We start from the raw sequence: 23,146 nt of genomic DNA on the forward strand, positions 1-23,146 counted from the left end.
AAATCCGCCGAACGCTGGAGCTTAATTCCTTCCTTCCTCACACTCGGTCCCTTGCTTTCTGTCTTTCCATCCCCTGTTTCTCATGATGTGAGTTTAGTCCATCGTTGAGACCCACGCGTATGACCCGTTAGAATCTACCGCACCATGGCGTCCGACTCCACGCCTAACCCCGACCTCCATCCGGTGGTTCGCAACGCTCTCCGCATTTCCCTCAGCGCCAAGGAGTACAAGCTGCTCCATGATTATGCCGTTCAGCGCACTCCCTCCGCCATCCAGAACAAGCTTCCCTCGCCTTCAGCTTTCGAGGCTATAGTTCGGTCTAAAAACAAGCATAATGAAGCTTCCATTCGAGCCTCGTTACGCGTGTTTGTTTTGTCCAGCTCCCTGTTGAAGCTCGTTGACGTCGTGGCTGGGAGGATCCGCGGCGACCTAACCCAGTAAGCTCTCTCTTCTTTATACGCTTATTGTAGACCATCAGAGGTATGAGGGGACGGTTCATGTACGTGGCTGATCTCCAATATCTTTTACAGAAAGAATACATCGCGCACCTCTTTTGCGCGCTCCCCAAACTTTCGCCTCTCCATCTCCCTGTCGCTTCTTCTTCTCATCCACCGCTTCCTCTATCGCTTCTTCGTCAAGTTGCGTGCCAACCTTCGTACAGACGATGCTCGACCTTTCCGGGACCGCAACCCACGGATTTCCAGAGCACTCACGTCTCGCTTTGCGCCCGCAGTTGGTGCCAGTATTGCGGGGCTTGCGTTGGGAATATGTCCACAGAAGCAATTGCGGCTGACGGCAGCAATCTACACAGCTACTCGTAGCTTGGAGTTTCTGTTTAATGCGCTGGATGAGAAGGGATGGTTCAAGGATCGACCTCGATGGTTCGGAAGCTGGTTGTTAATGCCAATTGCATGCGCACAACTCTTCCATGCCTTCATTTTTGATCGCGAGACTGCACCCAAGGTTCGTTGATATTGTTTGACACCGAAGCTATTCATACGCTGATTTGTACAAAAAGTGGTTTGGAGATGTTATCCTGAGGCTCTCTCCGAGCTACGTGCGCGGCCGTCCCGAGTCCTTGCCCCTGGAGATACCATGGCCAGAGAAGGAAGATGTGGTTGATTCCTTGGCCAACATCGCCAACCTACGGTGGCCGTAAGTTCTAGCACCTACTTTAACATCAGACCTTCCCAACTAATGCATCTACCAGGGCATTTGCCTCCCCTATCTTACACCCAGGAAGCCCAAACACGCTACCGTCTACACTAACATCTATCTCCCCTATCACCGGCCCTGCCCATCCAGCAATCTCCAGTCTCTCGTGTGCCTTACTCCACCCAAACAGCCCCAGCTGCAGTACCGCTTTTCTGCACCACATCCTCCTCTTGGTTCCACCGCTCGCTCGCTTCCTTACCACCGTCACTCTAGCCCTATCTCTACGCAACATTAAGGCCCTCATGAACGAGCCTATCAGTTCCATCAACAAACTCTCCAAGAAAATCATTACCATGACCGCCATCCTCTCTGCGTCTACTGGTTTCGCATGGGGTAGCATCTGTCTCTGGAACACCCTTCTCCCACGCTCTGTGCTTCCCGCTAAACGGTTCTTCCTTAGTGGCGCGCTCGCAGGCGTTCCATTTGCTTTCCTCACAAACAGCCGTGGTATCTTCATGTACTTCTTCCGAGCAGCTGTGGACTCGGCCTGGAAGACCGGCGTCAAGCGCGGATTATGGAAGGGCTGGAAGGGCGGAGACCTAAGCATCATTGTGCTAGCGTGGGCACTCATTGGGTCTATTCTTGAGACGAGGCCGTCCGCTGTGCAGGGGAAGGGTGTGCGGAAGGCACTCGCGTGGTTGAAGGGGGATGGCTTTGCGGATCCAGTTGAGATGGCGGCGAAGAGGAGGGCGAGAAAAGCAGCAGCGTTGAAGGCGGAAAAAGCGGAGAATGAGCCTTGAATCCAGTATATTGTCGGCAAGTCTTATAGTTCCGGTGCATTGTTTCAATTCATGTTCATAGGTTCTTTTATGCAAAGCGAGGGGTGGAGTGTAACTACTTGTCGCGTGATTGATGCAAATGCCAGAAAGACACCCAACAGTGATCCTAATAATACCGGCCTTTGGTTCCTAACAATTTGCACTGCACTATTTTGCTCATCACTGCAGAGATTCCAATGGTAGAAGCGGCACAAAAGTCCAGACTCTTACCACCATCGCCCACCTTATTATTTTCCACCTCCTGCTTAGCTGGATTAAGCGCGAGAAAACCATGTAAATATATCAGTAGTTGCTATCATGATGACGACGGGCAAAAGCCCAAGCAGTCCGACAAGCGGCAAACTTTGACAGAGCAGATCGCAAACGCGACGAGGTTGAAACCGCAGCAGTTGCCAGCATACTTCGCAATTGTTGAATGCAGTGCAAAGGCACATGTAGAGAGAGCAAAAATCAAAAAGAGATTCCATTGCGGGGAATCGAACCCCGATCTCCTGTGTGAAAGACAGGTATGATAGCCGTTACACTACAATGGATGGTATTCGAGATTTGCGCGCATTTTGAAGCTATATGAATCAAACCTCAACTGTCAGCTAGATATCGCCGTTAATTGACCTACCATAAACTGTTTGGACTGAAGTGGCATTAGGACCCACAGGGAGGCGATTGTAAGAAGGGTAACAACATTCTGAAGATGTCATGGCTCCTGAGATAAATCTGCTGATTAATGACTACCCGCTTCATGATCCAGACAGAATCAATTGAGCGCGATTGATTCCCCGATGGAACATAAGGGTGATGCTGGATTGAGGGTCCAGACCCAGTCTGACCCCCGGAAAGGGCACCAATCCCCGCTGCCCCAACCCCCGGCGGGGGAACTCGCGCCGGTGATTACCAGAAGCGGAAGTGTGCTTCTATATGCGGTGAGAATGTATTCGTGTCTCTGCGACAATTCCAGGATAGACTGATAGTCAACTAACTGCTTAGTGGGTGGGATATCGATGGAGAAGTCATGCATTCATCCCCAACTGCATCCCCCTCATGAGGAGGCTGGTCCATTTTATCATACTCGATGCCTGGATGCCTGCTATTCTGAATGCTGTGCTGCCTCCAGGAACCCCTTTTCCGACCGGAATCCGACCCACGGGGCAACTCTGGAGGATGATATCCGGGGTCGCAGTGGTCATCTCCACGGGGGTCCAAACCCTCCAAGCGCCTTGCCCGGCTATTCCAGGCTGATCTCCTACTAGTCTAGTGGCACACTCTGGGATTGTTTCTCCTGCCAACTAAACAACTGAGGAGAAGGTACTTGGCAGGTCCAGCTTCTCCGCATCCCCTCCGATAGAGCTAGACCGACTCTTGCTGGAGCTTCTCGTCGTGTGGTTAAATTGCACGTCCTCGCTGTTGTCGTTCCCTCTCACCGTCCTCAATTCTCCTCACATCTTCTACAGACCGTTACACGAAACACCCCTTTATCTAACCCAATTCCTCATCTACACTCTTCCTCTCCTCCTTTATCATCACAATGTCTGCCAGAAAGCTGAAGGTTGGCTGTGCCGGTCTGGGCCGCATGGGCAAGCGTCATGCCCTCAACTTCTTGCAGCGTACTCCCCGTGCAGACCTTGTCGCCGTCAGCACTCCGGACGACTCGGAACTGGAATGGGCCAAGGCCAACCTTGCTCCGTACGGAGTCACGGCATACAAGAACTACGAGGACATGCTGAAGCACGAAGGCCTGGAGGCCGTCGTCGTTGCGTCCGCGACCGCCGTGCACGCTGAACAGGCCATTAAGGCCATTGAGGCTGGCAAGAACGTTCTCTGCGAGAAACCCTTGTCGACCAGTGTCGAGATCGTATGTTTTCACCTCCTTGCCCCCCGATGCCTCCCTAGCAATGCAGCTAACATGTCTCTTCAATAGTCCCAAACCGTCCTCGATGCAGCAGCCAAGAAGCCCGAACTCAAAGTAATGTGCGGTTTCTCCCGTCGCTTCGATGCCTCCTACCGTGATGCATTCAACAAGATGTCCGCTGGTGGAATTGGTGCTCCCGCCGTCATGCGCAGTCAGACCTGCGACAAGCTGGACCCCACCGGGTTCTTCGTCGCCTACGCCGAGTTCTCGGGTGGTATCTTCGTGGACTGCTCCATCCACGATATCGACCTGGCTCTGTGGTTCTTCGGCCAAGACAGCAAGGTCAAGTCTGTGTCTGCGGTGGGTATCACCGCCGTTGAGCCCGACCTGCGCAAGCATAACGACCGGGACAACGCCGTCGGTTTGGTGGAGTTCCATAACGGCAAAATCGCCTACTTCTACGCCTCGCGCATGATGGCAGCCGGCCAGGAAGACACCACCGAAATCATCGGCACCAAGGGTAAGCTGGCCGTTAACACCCAGCCTGCCCTGAACCTGGTCAACATCTTCGACGAGAACGGTGTCCGTCGCGAGATCCCCCAGCACTACTACGATCGCTTCGAGTATGCATTCGTCACTGAGGCGAATGAATTCACGGCCTGCTGTCTCGAGAACACCCCTGTCCCTCTGAAGCTCGAGGGCGCCGTCCAGGCAGTCCGCATCGGCGCTGCCCTTCAAGAATCGCTGATCACGGGCGAGAAGATCTTCTTCGACGAGGCTGGTCAGCGTATTCCCAAGGCAAGACTTTAAAGATATGATAGACACGATAGATTCCTGTTATGACTAGTACTTTCCTCATGTTAATGAAAAGCGCGATGGCTGTTCTTGTTTAGAGCAGCATCTCATCATACTACATTAAAACTAAGCTGTAGCATTGCGTATATACACCTCACCCACTAAGTAAGTCGTGCTCAAACTCCACATCAACCCCCCTCCCAGTACTCTACTAAAATACTACTGACAGAAGCAAGTGAAACTCCATAGCAGCAACATCCACCCGTCTCCAACTGACACCACCTCATCTACTTCCAGATACAATGTTACTACACAGAAAATCCATCTGACAATGCAAACTATAACCAGCTCCATCTCACCTACTACGTAAGTAGTAGCTAAAATCGCCAACAGCTAAACTAACTAAAAGTTAGCTTACATATGACCTGCAAGCCCCAAACCCCACCTACCCCGCCACTTCCCCCAAAAAAGCAAGCTCCGCCGTTCCAGACTTTGGTTGAAAGTTTTTCTTAACCGAGATGGGCAACATTCCCCGGAGAGAAACCGTCTCCGGGACCTTGTTTCCGAAGTATGCGGAATGGCAGATCTTTATTGGTGGTGTGTGGTCATGCGGGTTGGAGATCATACTGGTTGGATTTTTTTAGCCGATGGGGATAGTAGTCTAATTTGCTATGGGTGTTTAGTATTTGGTAGATGAGGGGTAGATGCTTGTTTCTTTAGATCTCTGATCTGAGCTATTGTGTTCATATACTTCTTTCTAAGGGGGTTCTGTGTACCGATGAAATTACAGTGGAGAAAGGGCAAGAAATTTATTGGAGGAGGAAAAGGGAATCTATCCCATTCTTTGATTCAAAAGTGACTGCAGTAGGTCGTAGATCATCGCTTGCGTGCATGCTAGGAGGGTAAAAGGGGAATAAGAAGCAGAAGTGTTGTAAGAAGAAGCAATACATATAATCATCCAGCCAAAATCATACATCATATCAATGCTCTACCACTTGATCACCTTGTTGGGGAAGTATTCGTCGATCAGGTCGAGGTAGTATGGCTGTTCGACATTTGTTAGTCTTATGTTCACCAAAGTCGGAGTAATGGGGTAGGCTTACCTTGAGTTCCTCAGGGCTAGGGACATCGTCGCTCTTGCTGTACAGGTCGTATGGGTTGAATGCCTTGACAGCCTTGAACATCTCCTTGTCGTGGTCGTTCATCAGCTCGTGGTAAGCGCCGGCATTGTGCCAGGGGTAGAACGAGTGGTAGCGGATCATGGCGAGGGCCTCGTCCGGGAGAGTGGACTGGTCCTTGACGACGTGGTAGAGGTATTCGTCGTGACCCCAGGAGAGCATGACGTTGTCGAGGCCGCAGCCGGGGCTGTAGATTCCGAACTTGGTGTCGTAGATGGGGTGGCCGAAGTCCTCGTTGTCCTTGAAGGACTCACGGCCGTAGATGATGCGCTCATCGAAACCACAGCCGACGGGGAAGGTGTCTCCGACGACATCCCACTGGCCCTGGGCGTCGAAGAAGTAGAGCAGCTTGCCCAGGTCGTGGATGAGACCGGTCAGCTGCATCCAGCGGGGCTTGCCGTCGCGGCGAATGGCCTCGGCGGATTGCAGGAGGTGCTCGATCTGAGAGAGGCTGGTGTCCGGGTCGGACTCGTCGATGAGGGTGTTGAGCTTCTCCATCGCCTCCCAGATGGTCATCTCCGCGCGGGTCTTGGAGTGGAACTCGTTGCGGGCCTTGAGGTTGTAGGCCACGGTCTGCTTGGTGTGCTGTTCCTTGTAGAAGTTCTTGACCCGGTCGCAGGCGTCTTCGTACTGACGGAACTTGGTCTTGTCCTTGTTCTTGTCAAACTCGGACTCTTCGTACAGACCCTTCTCCTTCTTCATGTTGTCCTTGAGGACATTGACATTGTCAATAGCATCCGACAGCTCCTCGAGAGCCTGTCCGTCACGCTTGGTGTTAAACACCGGGGATTCAGGAGATACAGCGACTGGTGCCATTGTGATTGTAACTTTTTTTTTGAACGTGTATGAAGAAAGAAAGTGTGTTGAGCTTGGGGGTATCAAAGAAATGCTCTGGGGTTTGTTGCTGGGAAGGAAACAAGCTCGAGGAGTGGGAGCATAAATATCAATGTTTCACGCACTAGAAGACCGAAAATGTATGGTAATTCCGAAAGACCGACGCCTGCCAGTCCTTGTGTGGATGACGTTGTATGATTCTAGAAATCCGAAGAGAATAGATCGTCGAGACCATGGCGCTGGGGTCTTTGGGAGTGGGAGCATGGCTGGAGCCCGGAAAGTGGCTTCCGCAGCCAGAGAATGTCGGTGATACGCCTCTGAGGATCGCCCCCGCCAGCGTGGAACGTGCGGCGATCTGTCCTACAGATCTGGATCCAACGGATACACTCAGCGTTGCGGAGAAGTGAAATCATCCCATTCCAGGCCCCAGTCTTGGCTGCTGCAGTGGGCGCATTTTAGGATACTGGTTTCCGATGCGGACGAACCTCGGGTTCACGCACGGCCCGTCGCCATCCAAAGAGAATCCCTTCATTGCTAAACTTGTGTCTTCTGCAATCTCCCTGTCTGTGTGTCGTGGCGATCATGACAATGATCGCTGGTCTTTGATCTTCCTGTCCTGATTCTCGGCGCTATCTCAGCAGTCCTGGACGCGCCCACGATCGCTGCAAGGCCGGATATCAGTCAGCCAATCTCGCATACTGAGCCAGTGACCTTGAGAAGTGGAGCTGATTGCGACGGGGTCGACGGCTATCGAACATTAACTTCCCGCAATTTGGGAATGCCGCCTTCTTGCTATTGCATTGCCCTTTGCCATTCTGTGGGTGAATAATTGAGCTAAACAAGCGATATGTGTATGAAGCAGCCAACATACGTTGACTGAAGCGGGAGTATCTATGTGGCAGTTGATGGGAGGGACTTGAGAGGATGAAGATTGACAGGCGAAGCTGGAGATGGTCTCGGACTCATTTGGCCCGAATGGCGGGGATGCGGAGGGGCGGCGTGGGGGTCGCCCTTTTCTTCCCCTCCTCCCCTCCTCCCTCTTTACCAGCCTTATCCTCGTTTCCTTGTAGTCTATCTGTCTTCTTCTTCTCTTCTTTACCCTCACGTAGGCTCTACATATCTCATTCCCTCCAATTCTCTTCGTATATTGCCAAAATGGGTTCGACTTCGACCGTCGCAGACACCCGCTTCAAGCTGAACACCGGGGCTGAGATCCCTGCTCTCGGACTCGGTATGATACATCTTCAGATAGTAGCCACAAGGACATTCTGGCTAACGTCTGTGCAGGAACCTGGCAGTCAGGCCCTGGAGAGGTCGAAAAGGCCGTGGCACATGCCATCTCCGTTGGATACAGACACATTGATACCGCTTTTGCTTACGGAAACGAAGGAGAAGTCGGCAAGGGTATCAAGGCAGCCATCGAGTCTGGAGTTGTCAAGCGAGAGGACCTCTTTGTCACAACTAAGCTCTGGAGCACATGGCACTACCGAGTGGAACAGGCTCTGGACCAGAGCTTGAAGAACTTGGGGCTGGACTATGTTGATCTCTACCTGGTCCACTGGCCGGTGGCTATGAACCCTAATGGTGAGTCCTCCACTAATTCAGACTCAAGGCGATGCGCATGTTGACACTACAAAGGAAACCACCCCAATATTCCCACCCTTCCCGACGGTTCCCGCGACCTGCACCTCAACCACTCCCATATCAACACTTGGAAGGATATGGAGAAGCTTGTCGGTAGCGGAAAGACCAAGGCCATTGGTGTTTGCAACTACAGCAGGCCCTACCTTGAGGAGCTCCTCGCCCAAGCCACCGTGGTCCCGGCTGTCAACCAGATTGAGAACCACCCCTGTCTTCCCCAGCAGGAGGCGGTCGACTTCTGCAAGGAGAAGGGCATTCACATCACGGCATACAGCCCTCTCGGCAGCACGGGCAGTCCGCTGCTGACGGCAGAGCCCATTGTCGAGGTTGCGAAAAAGAAGGGTGTCGACCCAGCCACGGTCCTGCTGAGCTGGCACAGTACGTATCTTCCATGCCGAATAATGCGAGAATTATCACTAACTGCATCCTCCGTATAGTCAGCCGTGGCTCTTCTGTCCTTGCCAAGTCCGTGAACCCCTCTCGGATTGAGGGCAACCGCAACCTGGTGGCCTTGGATGATGCTGACATGGCTACCATTGCCAAATACACGAATGACCTGGCCTCGAAGAACGCCTTTCAGCGTTTTGTTTTCCCTCCTTTCAAGCTTGACTTTGGATTCCCGGACAAGATCGGCCGCGTATAAGCTCCTGGTGAGTGGTCGATGGTCTAAGATGTTAGCAATCAAGGGTATAGAGTTATAGATGGTCTCAGGAGATGTATAGCTCATAGAGCAGAGATGTCTGTACATTCCTTCCTACTTTACTGTGCATAATGAAAATGAAACTGTTATGATATCCATCTGGCATGTCCGCCAACTTCCGTGCAGAAAAGAAACAAGAACGAAAACAAACTCCAGGGCTATTCAACGTGAGCACGTGCACATCCTCCAGTGAATCTCACAATAGCAACGCCCTCCAGCAAGTGACAAGAACGCACGAAACACAAAGAAGTCCCTAGAAGTGAAAATAAAAACCCAATATTGCTGATGCTTCGCCGCCCAGCTCTGTTTCTTTTACTTCCCTCACGCGCCCCTTCGCCTTCTTCTCTCCTGTGTTACCCACCTCATCCTTCCTACCTTTCCATCGAAGCACCTTTCGTCTATCTTCATCACTTGCACATCGGAGCCACACAAAGCATCAGGTAGGCGTGCCACCCCTCTCTCCCACGTCACCAGGGAGAGCAGGGGTGGTTCGCTACTGTTTGGCGTCTGGCGACCGACACCCAATCCACTCTCTCTCCAGGCTGACTTCCGTTGTCACCGTCACGGGTCCTTGGCCTTGCTTGCAGACACTCTTGAACACGAGATACTCCCCGTACCCCAACTCCTTCGTCTCTTTGGGGAGGTTTTGCTCATTGATCTCGCCTTGTCTGCCAAGCTCTCGCAGTGCCTGCAACCGTCGTGACTCCCTCTCACTCATTATCGCTTGTGCTAGGTTGTTCGACAGTACGCGACGAGCACTCAAAGTCCTGAACACCTCTTGCAGATGGACAAATGGGAGACTGATCAGGACAGCAGAGGCGACCAAGGCCTCGCGGCTCGGCTTGTTCTCAGTCGTTGTTGAGTTCATGGAAGCAGATCCTGGCTCAGAGCCAATAGCGCCAGATGCAGTGTGCAAGCTCTCTGGGATACGATTTGGGAGATGCAGGCTTTGGGCTTGAGCGTACAAGACGAACTTGTCATCGATGCTCTCAGCGATGAATGACAAGCCAGCCCTGGCCAGCAATGGAGCCCAGATCTCTCGAAGCTGTCGGTTTCTAATCAGGACATGTCCGGACCGAGTATGATTGGCACGAGGACTGCCCGGCGGAGTGTCGGTTCCTTCCAGAATGATTGAGAATCTATCCACGCGGAGACCAAAGTGGATGATTGTTTCGACAGTGCTCCAGTCGATCAGCTCCAATGCCATTCTGATGCCTGCTTCGAGGATGTTACTGATATGGAGAAATGCTCCAGATGCGGCGTACGAAAATGCTAGATCGAGCATGGCTGTTCTGATCGGGAATGGGTACATGCTTTGAGACTCTTCGGTGTAACCCAGTACTGCAAGGGCCTCGGTTCTCAGTCGTTCGCCGTGGAGAAGTGGTGACCCATACAAGTTGCGAATTGCATGTTCGAATCCATGTATCAAGTTGACTTGGTCACCCAGTGTCGCAGCAATCTCCCGGTGTCCCTGCTGATAAAGTTGAGTCCGCAGAAGCGCGGCGACGAACGGGCTGCGAGCGATAACGGCCACCTGCACGGGGACTATGGTGGATTGGTGCATGCCGTTGCTCAATGTCAATTTGAAGTGAAAATCGCACAGCTCACGATTTTCGAACAGTTGAAGGAGATGCTCCGAAAAAGCCTCCATATTCTTGAGCTGATCATCCATCACGCCTGGCATTCTGTTAGCTTCCAATTACGAACAGATTGCCCTTGTACACATTCAACTCACTTTGTTTTCCACCAGAAGTGTTGCGTTCAGCAACCACCTTACCGCCTTCCACACCTTGACCAACGTCGCTAGGGGTCTCAGTGTCGCTCTTGGCCGACACAGTATTGAGATATGTCAAGCAAGTGCAGCAATCGCCTTTGTGGTGCGAACAACAGCAAGACGATCTCGGTGGACAGTCACAGCCTTGCATGGGCTTATGAACACAACAGCTTGGATCGAAGCGGCAAGGAGCCCGCATGTGAGCCCGACAATACTGCTTAATTTCTCTGTCGTTAGCAGCGCGATAATTGTCCTGGCTGTTAGGTTCATCGGATCGTGTGCCCGAAGTACGTACTGCCTCTTCGGAAGAATAGTCCGCGACTGAGGTGGAAGGTTGCGAATTCAAGTTCCCAGTGGCACGCATCTCGCTCACTGGACTGCGTTGCGAACGGTTGACGTGCGAAAGATTGTCGACACTACCACTATCAGGTCGTCGCTGGCTGGCGGACGAAGGACTCGACATCGCAGGCACAGCCCGGGCGTTCCGCTGTTCCCCGCAAGATGAGCTAGCCTGAGCACTAGCATTGCGTTTCTCTTGGATCTGGCGGTCGAGTCTGTCGCGGATCCTCATCGCTTCCATGATCTTCGCCTTGAGAGAAGCTGCTTCAGCGGCTGGTGCCATTCTGGCCACTGGCGAGTTCGTCACCACAGAAGAAGCCGGCTCGCCAATGCTTGTGTCCTCTCCCGCGCTGGAATAGGGTGGAGGCAGATTATTACTCTTGACTTCGACACCAGCAGCAGTAGCAATGGCGGTATCAGCAGCAGCAACAACAACATCGTCACGATGGTCATCGCCGTTCTCAGTCTGCTTCTGTTGTTGTCCCTCCTTGGCCACGTCACAGCCACTATCAACAACAACAATTTCCTCGACCTCGACCTCGACAGCTTTGCCCTTTCCCTTGTTTTTGTTTTTCTTATTGTTATTCTTCTTCTTCGACTTACTTTTCTTGGCCTTGCGCTGTTCGGTCGGTCCGTCCACTTGCGGCACCGAGGGGAGGACAGGGTCCGCAGACTTAGTCCGACGAATTTCAGGGCCCATATCGCCGCGCTTCCGTGAGATCCAGAAGTACGTGTCGAGTTCTTCAGTAACAAAGGGTAATTCGGAAGTGCAGAAAGATTCGCTTCGACGTGTCATAACGACGTACGCCAAACTAGCAAAAGACATGAGAAGAGAAAAAGAAAGAAAAAAAGAAACAACACAACGACGAAAAGATATCCATACTCACCTAACTCGAGTTTCTTCCTCGCCTTTCGAGATGACTTTGCAACCCGGAATCAACAGCAAAGAGCAAAGATTGATGGGAAACTATACCGCAACCGAAGGCGATTAGCTTTCTGATGATCAAGAAGCAGATCGATCAACTTCTCAACACCAACTCACTCACCTAAATCCTAAGAAACCTAGATGATTCAGAATCTTGACTACTTACTCGAAGTACTTCTCTGAGAGATGTAATTGGAGTTGCAACACGAAGAGAAGGAAAGAGACGTGTCGTTTACATTCTTACTATTTCACTGTGAAAACCCTCAGAGATAGTTTACTAAATTGATCAAACAAACGGTTTCTCTGTTACTTGCTTTCTTTCTTACCCTTAGAATCTGCCAGCCGCGTAGGTAGTTCAGTTTCCTAGACGATCTTGCACAAGAGTATAGATGCCATTCATAGGAGTGGGTGCGGATCTGCACAGTAGAAGTAGAGCCTATGGTCTTCATCTCATCGTAGATTCCTATCATATTTCAGAAAGAAAGTTCTCGCGGATAGCTGGAGACCTAGTAATCTATCTGGGCGAGAAATCTACCTAGCATCCAGAAGTCATGAAGTGGAAGAGAGAAAAATGTCTGTATCTCAAGTTCTACATGTGATTCCTATAACGTGGATGATGGTGAGGTTTGCGCTGGCGTCGTGCAGAACAGGGCTCATTGAAACACATGACCCACTCCGTTCTTCGCCCCTGCACAACACTCTCGTTTTGGCCTGACGATGCGATTATTACGGGTGAATGGAGGCACATTGCCCTCACCTGGCTGGCTGACTGACTGATTAACTAGGCTACCTGGTTTTTGCTTGCTTGGTCGGGTTGGCCTTTTGCTTGATGGGCGTGTTGGTTCACTGGCTGTTTATGGTAGGGTGGCTGGGGAGTTGAGTTGAAATTAGGAGATTATTGTACGAAGGTTTTTAATATCTGTCGGTGTGGGTTGAATAGGAGGATAAGTAGGGTTGTCGATGAAGTACCTCGTCACTACTAGAGCTGGAAAGTTTCATTTTCAATAATCTTTGGATTATCTACCTACCATTGGTAGGCTAAATATTGGTTTGATGAGATATGATATGATGTGATATAGAACACAAGGAAATTCCGCTAGACGAGATAATGAATGGGAAAATAAAACACACACTCACTCACACAGAGTAGGAAACAATGACAGCCGTGTCCTGTCCGCTCAACATAACGCTGTTGGTATATCATGATGTATGCGAGAATTCCAAACGAGAGGTATCGAACATTAAAATGCAGAATGCTAGTTTAGGACATCGAGTAATACATCATGACCGGAGAATGGTAGGTGAAGGAAGGAAGGAGAGAGAAAATGGAAAGGAAATGGATAAAAGTGAAGGAAGGGAGGAGTGAGATAGAAAGGATCGGATGAGGTTTGTGGTTTGAGGATGAGAGGATTAGAACATTCCTCCATCCATGGGAATCTTTGGTGGTGGATATGAAGGAACGGCCGGCGGTGCCTCAGACATTAGGTGTTGAAGCTGCTGTCGGGCCTTTGCGTTCAGGTTGCCTCCCTCGCTGGACGTTTTGCGTAGCCGGGCTCGGGATCTGGGCCGCTTCTCGCCATCGTCGGAGAAATTGCTAGTTTCTTCCATCATGGCGGCATCGAGCGATGGCGCATACTGCGACTCGTGTCTCTCACCCTTCAGGGCGCCAAGGATAGTCTGTGTGGTGGTCTGGCGGCGGCGACGAGGGTTCATAGGCGGAACTGGAGGAGTATCTCTGCCGTTGCTCAAGCTCGCGCCGGGAGGGAGGCCGACGGTTGGTACGTTCGAAGTGGAGGAGACAAATCTCGGTTCGGAGATCAGCGCCTTGGTGACTGGTCGTTTGTGGAGACCGTTATGACCCGGAGCTCGCGGGGGAGGTGCAGTGGTAGAGCTATTGGTGGTCACCGGGGTTAACGAATGGCCTTGAGACATGTCCTCCAAAGGTGGCGTGGCATTGGCAGAATAGGGGGCGATAGGCGAAGGCCGTGGGGCAGCAGCACCGATCAGGGAGGTGGTGCTAGCTGCCGGAGCTGGAGGATAAAAGGGACGTTCGTGGTAGCTCGAGACCGCTGATCGACTGTCACTGCGATATCTTCCAGAAGCGGCAGAGGCGGACCGATCGTACGTGATGGGTTCGCTAACTTCGGCGGAAGCACGAGTGGAAGCTGGGACAGAGGCTAGACCATGTTGGTCATAATCGGGAAACGCGTACGGCCTATGGACACCGTGAGCGACCTCTTCCAGGGTCTCCAGTCCGTCTCTGTCTCGCCGCGTGCGACTCTTAGAACGACCAGAGGCATCCGAGGTCGAGCGATCCCGGCGAGAACGGAAGCTGGAGTGCGGAGATGCACCGCGGCTGCGGCTAGACTCGCGAGAATCTTCCTGGCTACTGCGCCCGAAGACTTTGGAGCGGAAGGATCTTTCTCCAGCGATATGTGGTGAGCTAGAGTTGGAGTGTTTCGCAAAGCTGAATGATGGTCTCTCCTCTTCTTCGCGCCACATCTCGTCCGAGACCAAAGCCGGGGTGGATGCATTGGCAAGGTTGAGGCCCCTTGCGCCCTTCAGGTGCTGCTTCCCGGACTTGTTCTTCAGAAAGGCGAAGGCATTTCCGGGTTTGCTTGGGGTGAAATCCGGAGTCTGGCGGCCTGAAACAGGACTGGCCGACCGGCTTTCTCCCTCTGCAAATCCTCGAAGCTTTTCCTGCACCTTCCTGCGCCTCTCCGCCAGCTCATTGGCAAACTCTTCGCGCTCCCTCTGTGTCTCCGTGCTACCTTCACGTCTGTGTCTAGCAATAAGCTCGGTCTGCCAGTGTGCACTGTTCTGGGCGCCCGCCTGGTGCTGCAGAACCGGCTCCTCCTGGGCATCGGTGTCGATGGGCTTCGAAGGAAGGCCTGGAGAAGGAGGCGGGTAAATGGATGATCTGTCACTGTTGGATCGCAAGTGAGTACGAACAAGGCCGCTCAGGCCCAGGCCAGCCGGCCCCAAGGTGGGTGAATCGGGCTTCTCAGGAAGGCCATCATCCTCCCCGGGTCCATTCTCAATAGTGTCATTTTCCGCGATAGGCTTCAGGTCACCTAGATCCGAGTATCTGACTTCAGGCAAAGGGCTCCGGTGCTCACTAGTGGGAGTGGATGGTTTGGAGGGCGTCTCCGGCCGAAGCGCAGGATGAATCTCGTCAGTGGCGTAACGGGAAGCACCGCCATCATCCTCCGAATCACTGGGACTGGGGTTCGAGAAGAACGTGCCATTGTCATTTCTTGTAGGAGGGGAATTGACAGCGGATCGGCTACCTGGCCGTTGAGCCTCACTGTAGTGAGAAGATGCAGAGCCAGGTCTGGACGCATAGCTCGTGTTGGACAGCCCTCTAGCACGACCGGCGCGCTCTTGGGGAATAGCCTGAGTAGGCGGGGGAGGAAGTCGCCCTAAAGGCGGCGTGCTTCTTCCCTGGTGCATTTGCAACTGACGTCGTGTAAACTGGCTCTCGTCAAACATGCTGTTGGGTTTGTTGAATAGGCCGGCTGCTGTGGCTTTCCCATGGTCTTCCGGATTCAGAGCGGCCATCAGGGGGGCTTTATCCTCATTCTCGCTGGCGGGAGGGCTCAGCGGAGGGACACCGTACGCAGAATTTGCTTGAGTTTGTGGTTCCCTGGGATTCACCCTAGCAGACCGTTCTGGCGACCTGGGCTGTGAGGGAGGGCTGGTCGGCCGGGAATCAGTGCCGGCCGGCTCGGCAATAGTGAGTGGCTGCAGCCTGTCGCGTAAGTTTGTGGCGCTTCTAGAAAAGGCACGGTTCAGGGGAGGCAATTCTGGGCCCGCTCCACGCTGACGGCTCAGGCTTTCCAGTCGTTGCAAGGTGGAGGTCTGCTGGTTTTGAGCGGACTGTGCCAAACCTTGTCCATACAGACGGCGGGCTTTGACCGAGCCACGCTCAGGAGCCATGTTCGGCACCGGCGGCTTAGATTGGGAGGCTTGCGTGTCCGCCGAGTTTGTCTGCGACGGAGGTGCGATGAAGGATTGCTCGTCGAAAGATGTCGCCGCTGTTGATGTGCGCCCATTGAAAGTGGGCCCAGATGCCGTTGAGGAGAAAGTTGTTCGCTTCGTGGAACCAGCACTCGATAGTGCATCCTCTGACTCCTGAGTTGGACTGTCCTGCGGTGTGTCTTCTGTCGCCGCATTCTCACGCTCAGTTAACTTCAGTCGTTGGAATGATGACATGGTTAGATCATGGTCATAAAGCGCACGGCCCCCCATTCGTCCGGATTCCGAATTTGCTCCTGAGGTCGTCTTGGAGGAAGGAATCTTGTACACTTTTTGTCGTCCACCGAACAAGTTGTTACCCTCGGCTCGACGAGCCCTGCTCATAATGCTGCCCTGTTGGCAAGGGTCGTCGTCCGTACCATATCCATTATTGCTATCCGACGCGAGAGAATGAGTGCGCCCAAGGTTCATGGACGGCCGACTGCCGTCAATGGAGACCTCGTCAATGTCCGACAGGAGGCTGGGGTTGTGGCCAAAGAGATTCAGTCGCGAAGCGCGCCGGGGGAAGAGCACACTATCGTCGCTGGCTTTTCCGATCATCGATTCTGGATCATCTTGCTCCCTCAACATGCTGAATCGTGCGGATAGTTTGGGCATCAGGAGACTGGTACGAAAGTCGTCGGTCGAGGGCAATGCATTGGAAAGGTCGAAGTCTTGCTTTTCCTCGGGTTCCTCCTTCTTGGACTTCTTCGACAGCATGGAGCTGAGGCTGACCGAGCTGGCTTCGGAATAGTCGCCATCTTCCTTCACCTTCTCCTTCTTTGTCTTGCGGAATCGGTTCATGATGGTGTGATGGGGGGAAGTGTAAAGAGCGACGGTCCAGGCGATTGTAGGGGGGGTGGAGAGCCGACAGTCGAAATTCACGGCGTAAGGGAGCGGCAGCCGATCCGACAGTTACACCGGAGAGCCAATACTGGATAAGATCCAAGCCGTCAGATTCGCTGAGGTTGCACAATGAAAGGGTGCTCAATGGGTCTTGAACCTACCAGGTGAGGGCTAAGACGAGAGAGAAACGAGCGAATGGATGGGACGAGGGTGGTGGTGGTGGAATAGCTCGAGGAATGGACGCTATTCCAAATTCCCGGTCATCCCCTGGGAATGCCAGTGTAACGGAGGGAGAGGTTTAGTCAATTGCCAATAGTAAGCGTCGCTTGCCGGGTGGGCTGGTCTTAGGTCGATAATGCGCGAGAGAGATAATAATCGCTAGCGATGAAGAATCCAAGTTCAAGAACTAAGGATAGATGCTAATATCGGTCGGATTGGACAGAAGGGGCGTCTGCATGAGCCGGGTAAGGAATGTGGCTGCACCGTCGACGGCGGAAGCGGAGTAAGTAGATTACTATTTGATGTTGAAGCCGGTTGGATATCCGGTGGAGAGTGACCCCCGAGAAATTGATTGATGGAGTCGATAGTTCAAGGAGACGGCGTCAAAAGCGCGATTGAAAACGAATGTGGCTCCGGTGATATGGAGGAAGAGGAGGATGAGGGGGTGAAGGGGAAAGGAGAGACAGTGACCGGGAAAGTATGCGACGCGAGAAGCAATGCAAGAGAGAAAAGAAAAGAGAGGAAGAGAGAGCTGGAGGAAGACGAGAGAGTAGAATGGAAAATAAAAATAAAAAGGGAAAAAGAGCAACGATCGCTCTGGAAGGTATGGAAGACTAGAAAAAAAAGAAGGGATCTGGATTCCTTTCGATCGTCATTCTGGTTACCCTTTATTTTTTTTTTGGAGTTTACTGTATTGGTCGGTCTATTCCCATTTTTCTCATCTTCCCCATCTCGGGTTCCAAAGTATTATTCCATTTTACTTTTTTTCTCTACTGCCTGTTTTAATCAAAGCCAATGATTTGACATGGACTCCATGGCTACTACTTTTCAGACTTCTCTCCGTCCCTCACAAGCTGACGGGGAGGGGGACAGAAGCGTGGAAAGTGGATTATGATTCTGCTTCTGAATGACTGGATTGAATAATTATTATCATGATTATTATTTTGTATTATGTGGGATCGCATTATTGGGGCCCAATTGGCCAGCGCTGCGATGGTCGCTGGAACCCAAAGCGGATCGACACGAGATTCGCTGGCCAGTTTTCCAATCCTATTTCATTCAATGTTTCTTTTTCTCTCTTCCTGCAGTCCGAATTTTCAGTGCAGCGCGGCTGTCATGATTATTTTTCTCTTCACCGCACTTGATAATGGATCTGTGAAGATTCTGCTTGCAAACTAGCTAGCTACTTCTTTCTTAACCACGAATTTTCAACCAGCTGGAACCGGGGGCAGACCATATTATTTCCCCTCAGGCACCGACTCCACTTGTGCTCCGGTGCCTGGATCATAACAGAACCCGAAACAGATTAAACTGTCACGAAATCCATGGATGAGTCTTGTCCATACCGTACGGTACCGCCGACCAGGACCCAAGTGCCCCTTGCAGGCTCCACCAACCATGAAATGAACTGCAAATCGGATGGAGCTCTGGTCACTGAGTCCTGGTCGGGTACCTTACTTACCTTACTTACCTCTCCTATTACCGTATCGTCGTCCCTGGAACTGGCTGAGAAAGGTTACTTACTCTTAGATAGAGTACCTGCCAAGGTTTTGTTTGTTTCTCCTTCTCTTACTCATGCAACTAGATAACCACTTCTCGCCGACCTTCCCTATAACTTACTACTTATTAATGCCTTTTTAACTTTGGGATTGTGTTACAAGCAGCAATCTTAATATCCCTCTCATTCATCTTGAACCGGAATTTCAATCTCGTTTACGGGAAAATAAAGACAACGAAAACATTTCACTTACACAATCGTTTATGACCGCGTCTCCCAGGATGTGGGCCGATCTGGGGCTGAGGGCTGAAGCCTAAGCCTCGAAAAAAGTCCTCGCGACCTCGAGTACTACTGAATTCAGTAGTTAAGTCGCTAGTATATTCAGGGCACCCTTCACTTAACGCTGTGATGTGCACCCCGTCAAACAAACTTCATTGGTGGTGTCTGAAATCTAGTGAAGCAACTGCTGCCTTCAGGGACCCTCTTCATCAGGCAATCGGGGGGAGGGGGCTACCTCCAGAGGCAAAAATTCTGAAGCGACCAGCTGAACTGGACTTTATTCCACCTCACCCTCGCGAAAATATGACCTGTCTATCGGATGCTGTTTCATGCCCTTTGAACTTTATCCCAAGACCGCTAGAGGGGTTCCGGAAATTTGGACGAGCGGGACGATCATCTCGACTGCCGTCGGGTAGACTACACCATGTCACCACCATCATATTACTGGATCAATAGTAGGATTAGTCGCTGGTGTCTGTCCCCACGCTACTTAGACGCGAGTATTTGATATCATCGGCATTAGTCGACGGTTATCGCGTTGTCCTGATAGACTCACGGACGCAATCGGAGTACATGGCCTGCAGTCCTCCTGCATGGACATGTATCCGATGCAGCTAGTCGCGATCAAAGCATACGATGTGCTCCGCAATCTGAGCTCTCCTCCCGCGCCATACCAATGTCAAATTCTGATTTAGATAAGTCCGGAGTACCCCGTCGAGAACATCAGTGCCAATATTGAACATGCATAAAATAGCGCATACCCCTCCAGGAGAGAGGGGGGAAACAAGAGGTCCAGCATGACGCGCTAGCCAAACAGGGCCATCAGCAAGGCAAGTTAGCAGGATGGGGATATAACCCTGAAGAGCACCTTAATCCGAACCGTCTCTCGAGTGAGTTCATGCTCCGACGGTTGATGGTCCTGACTAATCACGCTGGGAACCGGTTTCTCATTCGGACCAGGCGGCATGGTTCATCAGTCATTTGGTTTGAGGTGGACCGGTTTGTGAGGTTCAAGATCCAGTACGTCATCCACGGGCTCCATTGATATTCCTGGTAAACCTAAGCATTTGGTGGATGTTTAGAGATGGGGGTTGCTAGCAAGGCAAAGAACGTAGATTGACCGAGTCAGGGTCACGGGTTTGGTTTCGGGAAAGAAATTGACAGCCGTTGGATGGTCGAACCTACTTTGAATTCGGATGACCAACTAAATAGCTCTGCCTTTACCTCCTCTTTACGGGTATGGTACCGCCTATATTCGGATGGGGCTTTCCCAGGAGAGAGAGCAGCCTCACCCCGAGGGGAATTAGAGTCAGTCACAGGATCAAGCCAGCAGTCAGACTAGCACTCAGTCAGCCAGCCAGCTTGTGCCGGGTCTGGTGAGTGCCCCTGACTAGACCATATTTTGGTTAGTCAATACGCCCAGTGGTACGGAAACTATGCACTCCTGACTAAATAGTACACAGTAACTAGAGTGGGAGGAAAGAACATTGGAAGCTTCGTGAGCACACAGTAAGTAGTTATTCAAATGTAGCTATTGTGTAGAATATGTAGAGACGTCCAGTAGTGGCAGACCAGACAGGACTTGGGCCGGATTATCTCCGCCCGTTCGGTAGAACTCTGGCACAGACAAACAAAGAATGGCACAGGCACGATGTCGGTGGGTGCACTGCAAATTATCATCATCTTACTTGGCTTAGCATACGCGGCATAACAAAAGATAAGAACAATCATAACTAACTGGAGTCAATCACATCTACGATGGTCAGCCACATCATCATGAAGTCATTAATCTCGTCCCATCCCGCGTCTCCATCGTCTCCTGCAGCCTGTCATCTACCAGTCCAGTATAAACAAGACGAAAGACAAGCAGATGCTGCCAAGGTCAAGGCACCCCCATCTCTCCCGCGCTGAATTATCGCTGGATACTAACCGGTGGTGGACCAGAACCAAGAAAGGCCCAACCAAGAATCCTCGACTCCTCCCGAGGGTTCCAGATCAGTCCTTTCGACCTTCCCTTAATTAATTCAATTTCCGAGGTCCATAATGAAGAGGGGAAAGAAGAGAACCGCATCTCTGACTAATCCCACTCAACCTAGGTTCCAGACATCCACTAACTTACTAATTTACTAGCTAGCTAGCTCTCAAACGAATAATTTTCCGCTATTCTGAGCGAGCATCGGCCACGGCTCGAGGTCCTTATCCCGTTGGGGGAGAGAGAGAGAGAGAGAGAGAGAGAGGGAGGGAGGGAGAGAGAGGGACAGAACCAATCCATCTCCGATCGACTGGGTCCTGGGATTAAAATCGTCCGCTGCTCAAGCTTTACGCGGAAATGACTTCTCCTTCCAACCGATCGGCCGGTGTTTCACCCTCAACAGCGGGGGTTAGGGATGCGAGTTCCTTTCATATCCCCAGTGCCATTTACCTTTACTACGGAGTACATGGTCTGGAACTCTACACAATATTGAGGAGAGTTGTGGTCCTGGAACATCCTAGTGTTATACTCTCGCCCTGATTGCCGAGTAACTCCAGCCATGAATCCGGCTCCTGGCAAGGCTCGTCTGATCGACAACCACACCATCACCACAAGATTGTTTATCAAGGGGCATCGCAAGGCGCATCTCTAACAGATGGCTGGCTGGCTGCCATGGAGATGTTTGCTGCAAAGGACAATGGGTTTCCGATCCCACACTCACCCTTGCAGCACCTAAGACATTGTGCACGAACACAAGAAACATCGTAGGAGAAAAAGTAAGAAGAGCTGCTGCCTGCAGAGCTGTGACACTTTGCGTGTGCATTGAACGCCGTAGACAAACAGACGGCCGCGCACATGACGCCATCCGACCGCGGTGTAACCACTGACCACAGCAGTCAATCAGCTATTTGGTTAGAAGCTCAAAAACATCATCATCCCCTCTCGGCATTACTAATCCGTTCTCCGCACCAAGCCGGGCCTTAACAAGACAAGCTCTGGAGCTTCAAGCTCAAACCCTAGCTCTCAATCTTCTCTATCAGATTTCCACTAATTGATACAGCTCTATCTAATATATCAATCAAATCGACACATCTATCACAACCATGCAAGTCCTCCTCCTAGGCGGCCACGGCAAAGTGGCTCTGCAACTGACCCCGCTTCTCCTCGCCCGCTCCTGGAACGTCACCAGCGTCATCCGCAACGCAGAGCACGAGAACGAGATCCTTGCTTTAGGCAAAGGCGCCAAAGGCAAACTGAGCGTCCTCCTCTCCAGCCTCGACGATATCAAAAGCGACGCCGATGCCAAAAATGTCCTCGACCGCGTTTCCCCAGACTATGTAGTCTGGTCTGCAGGTATGTATGCCAACATGCAGAAAGCCGTGGTTGGGATTGAAACATCCCCCTTCCCTTCCCCAGTGCCCACAATACTGTTAAGACATCTATCTGCACCATCCCCCCTGCACACCTGCAAGTCCAGCTCAAATCCACACATCACATCCAACGCTCCATCCATCCAACGGTTCCCCCCTCCTCCCCAAGAGTACCACTTACCACCCAACTAACCACCCCATTTCTCATAACCCAGGAGCCGGCGGCAAAGGTGGACCCGCACGCACGCACGCCATCGATGAAGTAGCAGCGAAGCACTTCCTCAGCGCCTCATTCTCACACCCCAGCGTACGTAAATTCCTCCTCGTCTCCTGGATCGGCAGCCGACGCAAGCAACCCACCTGGCTGTCTGACGACGAATGGGCGGGCCTCCAAAACGTCTTCTACAACGTCCTCCCCGCATATGCCAAGGCAAAGCTGGAAGCGGACGAGTACATGACCGCGTTGGCGGCGGCGCGCAAGAAGCTTGTTGCTGCGGGGGCGGCGCAGCCGCTGCAGGCGATTAATCTGCGACCGGGGACGTTGACGGATACGCCTGCGACGAGGAAGGTGGATCTGGGGAAGACGAAGAAGGGGAGGGCGAATGTGTCGAGGGAGGATGTGGCGATCGTGGCGGATGCGCTGCTGGCGAGGGATGATGTTGAGGGGTGGTTGGATTTGTTGGAGGGAGAAGAGGATGTGGAGGTTGCTGTTGAACGGGTTGCGAGGGAGGGTGTAGATGCGGTGGAGGGAGAGGATGTTGAGGGGATGGTAAGCAGGTTTGGGTTGTAAGCCTATCGTTATGATACTTCGTATGATGAAACTAATATTCATGATAATAATGATATGGAAAATGAATGTTGATACGATCAAACCACCTGATAACAATTCATGTTCACCATATGGTTGGAATTAACATAG

The 23,146-nt window shown here is 51.9% G+C and overlaps 9 protein-coding genes and 1 non-coding gene across 10 annotated transcripts; 4 read left to right on the plus strand and 6 right to left on the minus strand.

The window, feature by feature from the left end:
* Positions 1-144: 144 nt before the first annotated feature.
* An16g04730 (uncharacterized protein) lies at positions 145-1,955 on the plus strand (the record flags this gene model as incomplete). The annotated part of the gene is made up of 4 exons (XM_001397745.3): positions 145-437; positions 531-963; positions 1,019-1,155; positions 1,211-1,955. The coding sequence occupies 4 exons, from the start codon at positions 145-147 to the stop codon at positions 1,953-1,955; spliced, it is 1,608 nt and encodes a 535-aa protein (XP_001397782.1).
* Positions 1,956-2,455: 500 nt separating this feature from the next.
* On the minus strand, positions 2,456-2,527 carry tRNA-Glu (TTC). The gene has a single exon. It is a non-coding gene; the product is annotated as a tRNA-Glu (tRNA).
* A 989-nt stretch (positions 2,528-3,516) lies between these two features.
* On the plus strand, positions 3,517-4,650 carry An16g04750 (uncharacterized protein; the record flags this gene model as incomplete). The annotated part of the gene is made up of 2 exons (XM_001397746.3): positions 3,517-3,843; positions 3,910-4,650. 2 exons carry the CDS (start codon positions 3,517-3,519, stop codon positions 4,648-4,650), a joined length of 1,068 nt encoding a protein of 355 aa, XP_001397783.1.
* A 973-nt stretch (positions 4,651-5,623) lies between these two features.
* An16g04760 (uncharacterized protein) lies at positions 5,624-6,629 on the minus strand (the record flags this gene model as incomplete). Its single annotated transcript, XM_001397747.1, has 2 exons — positions 5,624-5,680; positions 5,739-6,629. The coding sequence occupies 2 exons, from the start codon at positions 6,627-6,629 to the stop codon at positions 5,624-5,626; spliced, it is 948 nt and encodes a 315-aa protein (XP_001397784.1).
* A 1,173-nt stretch (positions 6,630-7,802) lies between these two features.
* Positions 7,803-8,931, plus strand: An16g04770 (uncharacterized protein; the record flags this gene model as incomplete). Its single annotated transcript, XM_001397748.3, has 4 exons — positions 7,803-7,878; positions 7,935-8,231; positions 8,286-8,666; positions 8,726-8,931. 4 exons carry the CDS (start codon positions 7,803-7,805, stop codon positions 8,929-8,931), a joined length of 960 nt encoding a protein of 319 aa, XP_001397785.1.
* A 550-nt stretch (positions 8,932-9,481) lies between these two features.
* Positions 9,482-12,496, minus strand: An16g04780 (uncharacterized protein; the record flags this gene model as incomplete). The annotated part of the gene is made up of 5 exons (XM_059745112.1): positions 9,482-10,665; positions 10,724-11,913; positions 12,148-12,163; positions 12,193-12,205; positions 12,353-12,496. 5 exons carry the CDS (start codon positions 12,494-12,496, stop codon positions 9,482-9,484), a joined length of 2,547 nt encoding a protein of 848 aa, XP_059602765.1.
* A 940-nt stretch (positions 12,497-13,436) lies between these two features.
* An16g04790 (uncharacterized protein) lies at positions 13,437-16,847 on the minus strand (the record flags this gene model as incomplete). Its single annotated transcript, XM_001397750.1, has 1 exon — positions 13,437-16,847. One exon carries the CDS (start codon positions 16,845-16,847, stop codon positions 13,437-13,439), a length of 3,411 nt encoding a protein of 1,136 aa, XP_001397787.1.
* A 1,320-nt stretch (positions 16,848-18,167) lies between these two features.
* An16g04800 (hypothetical protein) lies at positions 18,168-19,684 on the minus strand (the record flags this gene model as incomplete). The annotated part of the gene is made up of 7 exons (XM_059745113.1): positions 18,168-18,272; positions 18,571-18,584; positions 18,633-18,647; positions 18,729-18,749; positions 18,860-18,954; positions 19,177-19,302; positions 19,647-19,684. 7 exons carry the CDS (start codon positions 19,682-19,684, stop codon positions 18,168-18,170), a joined length of 414 nt encoding a protein of 137 aa, XP_059602766.1.
* A 732-nt stretch (positions 19,685-20,416) lies between these two features.
* On the minus strand, positions 20,417-21,722 carry An16g04810 (hypothetical protein; the record flags this gene model as incomplete). The annotated part of the gene is made up of 5 exons (XM_059745114.1): positions 20,417-20,502; positions 20,624-20,711; positions 20,816-20,894; positions 21,209-21,282; positions 21,387-21,722. The coding sequence occupies 5 exons, from the start codon at positions 21,720-21,722 to the stop codon at positions 20,417-20,419; spliced, it is 663 nt and encodes a 220-aa protein (XP_059602767.1).
* Positions 21,723-21,960: 238 nt separating this feature from the next.
* An16g04820 (uncharacterized protein) lies at positions 21,961-23,017 on the plus strand (the record flags this gene model as incomplete). The annotated part of the gene is made up of 2 exons (XM_001397753.3): positions 21,961-22,210; positions 22,443-23,017. The coding sequence occupies 2 exons, from the start codon at positions 21,961-21,963 to the stop codon at positions 23,015-23,017; spliced, it is 825 nt and encodes a 274-aa protein (XP_001397790.1).
* Positions 23,018-23,146: the final 129 nt, after the last annotated feature.

This window comes from Aspergillus niger, assembly GCF_000002855.4.
Source record: "Aspergillus niger supercontig An16".
NCBI lineage: Eukaryota > Fungi > Ascomycota > Eurotiomycetes > Eurotiales > Aspergillaceae > Aspergillus > Aspergillus niger.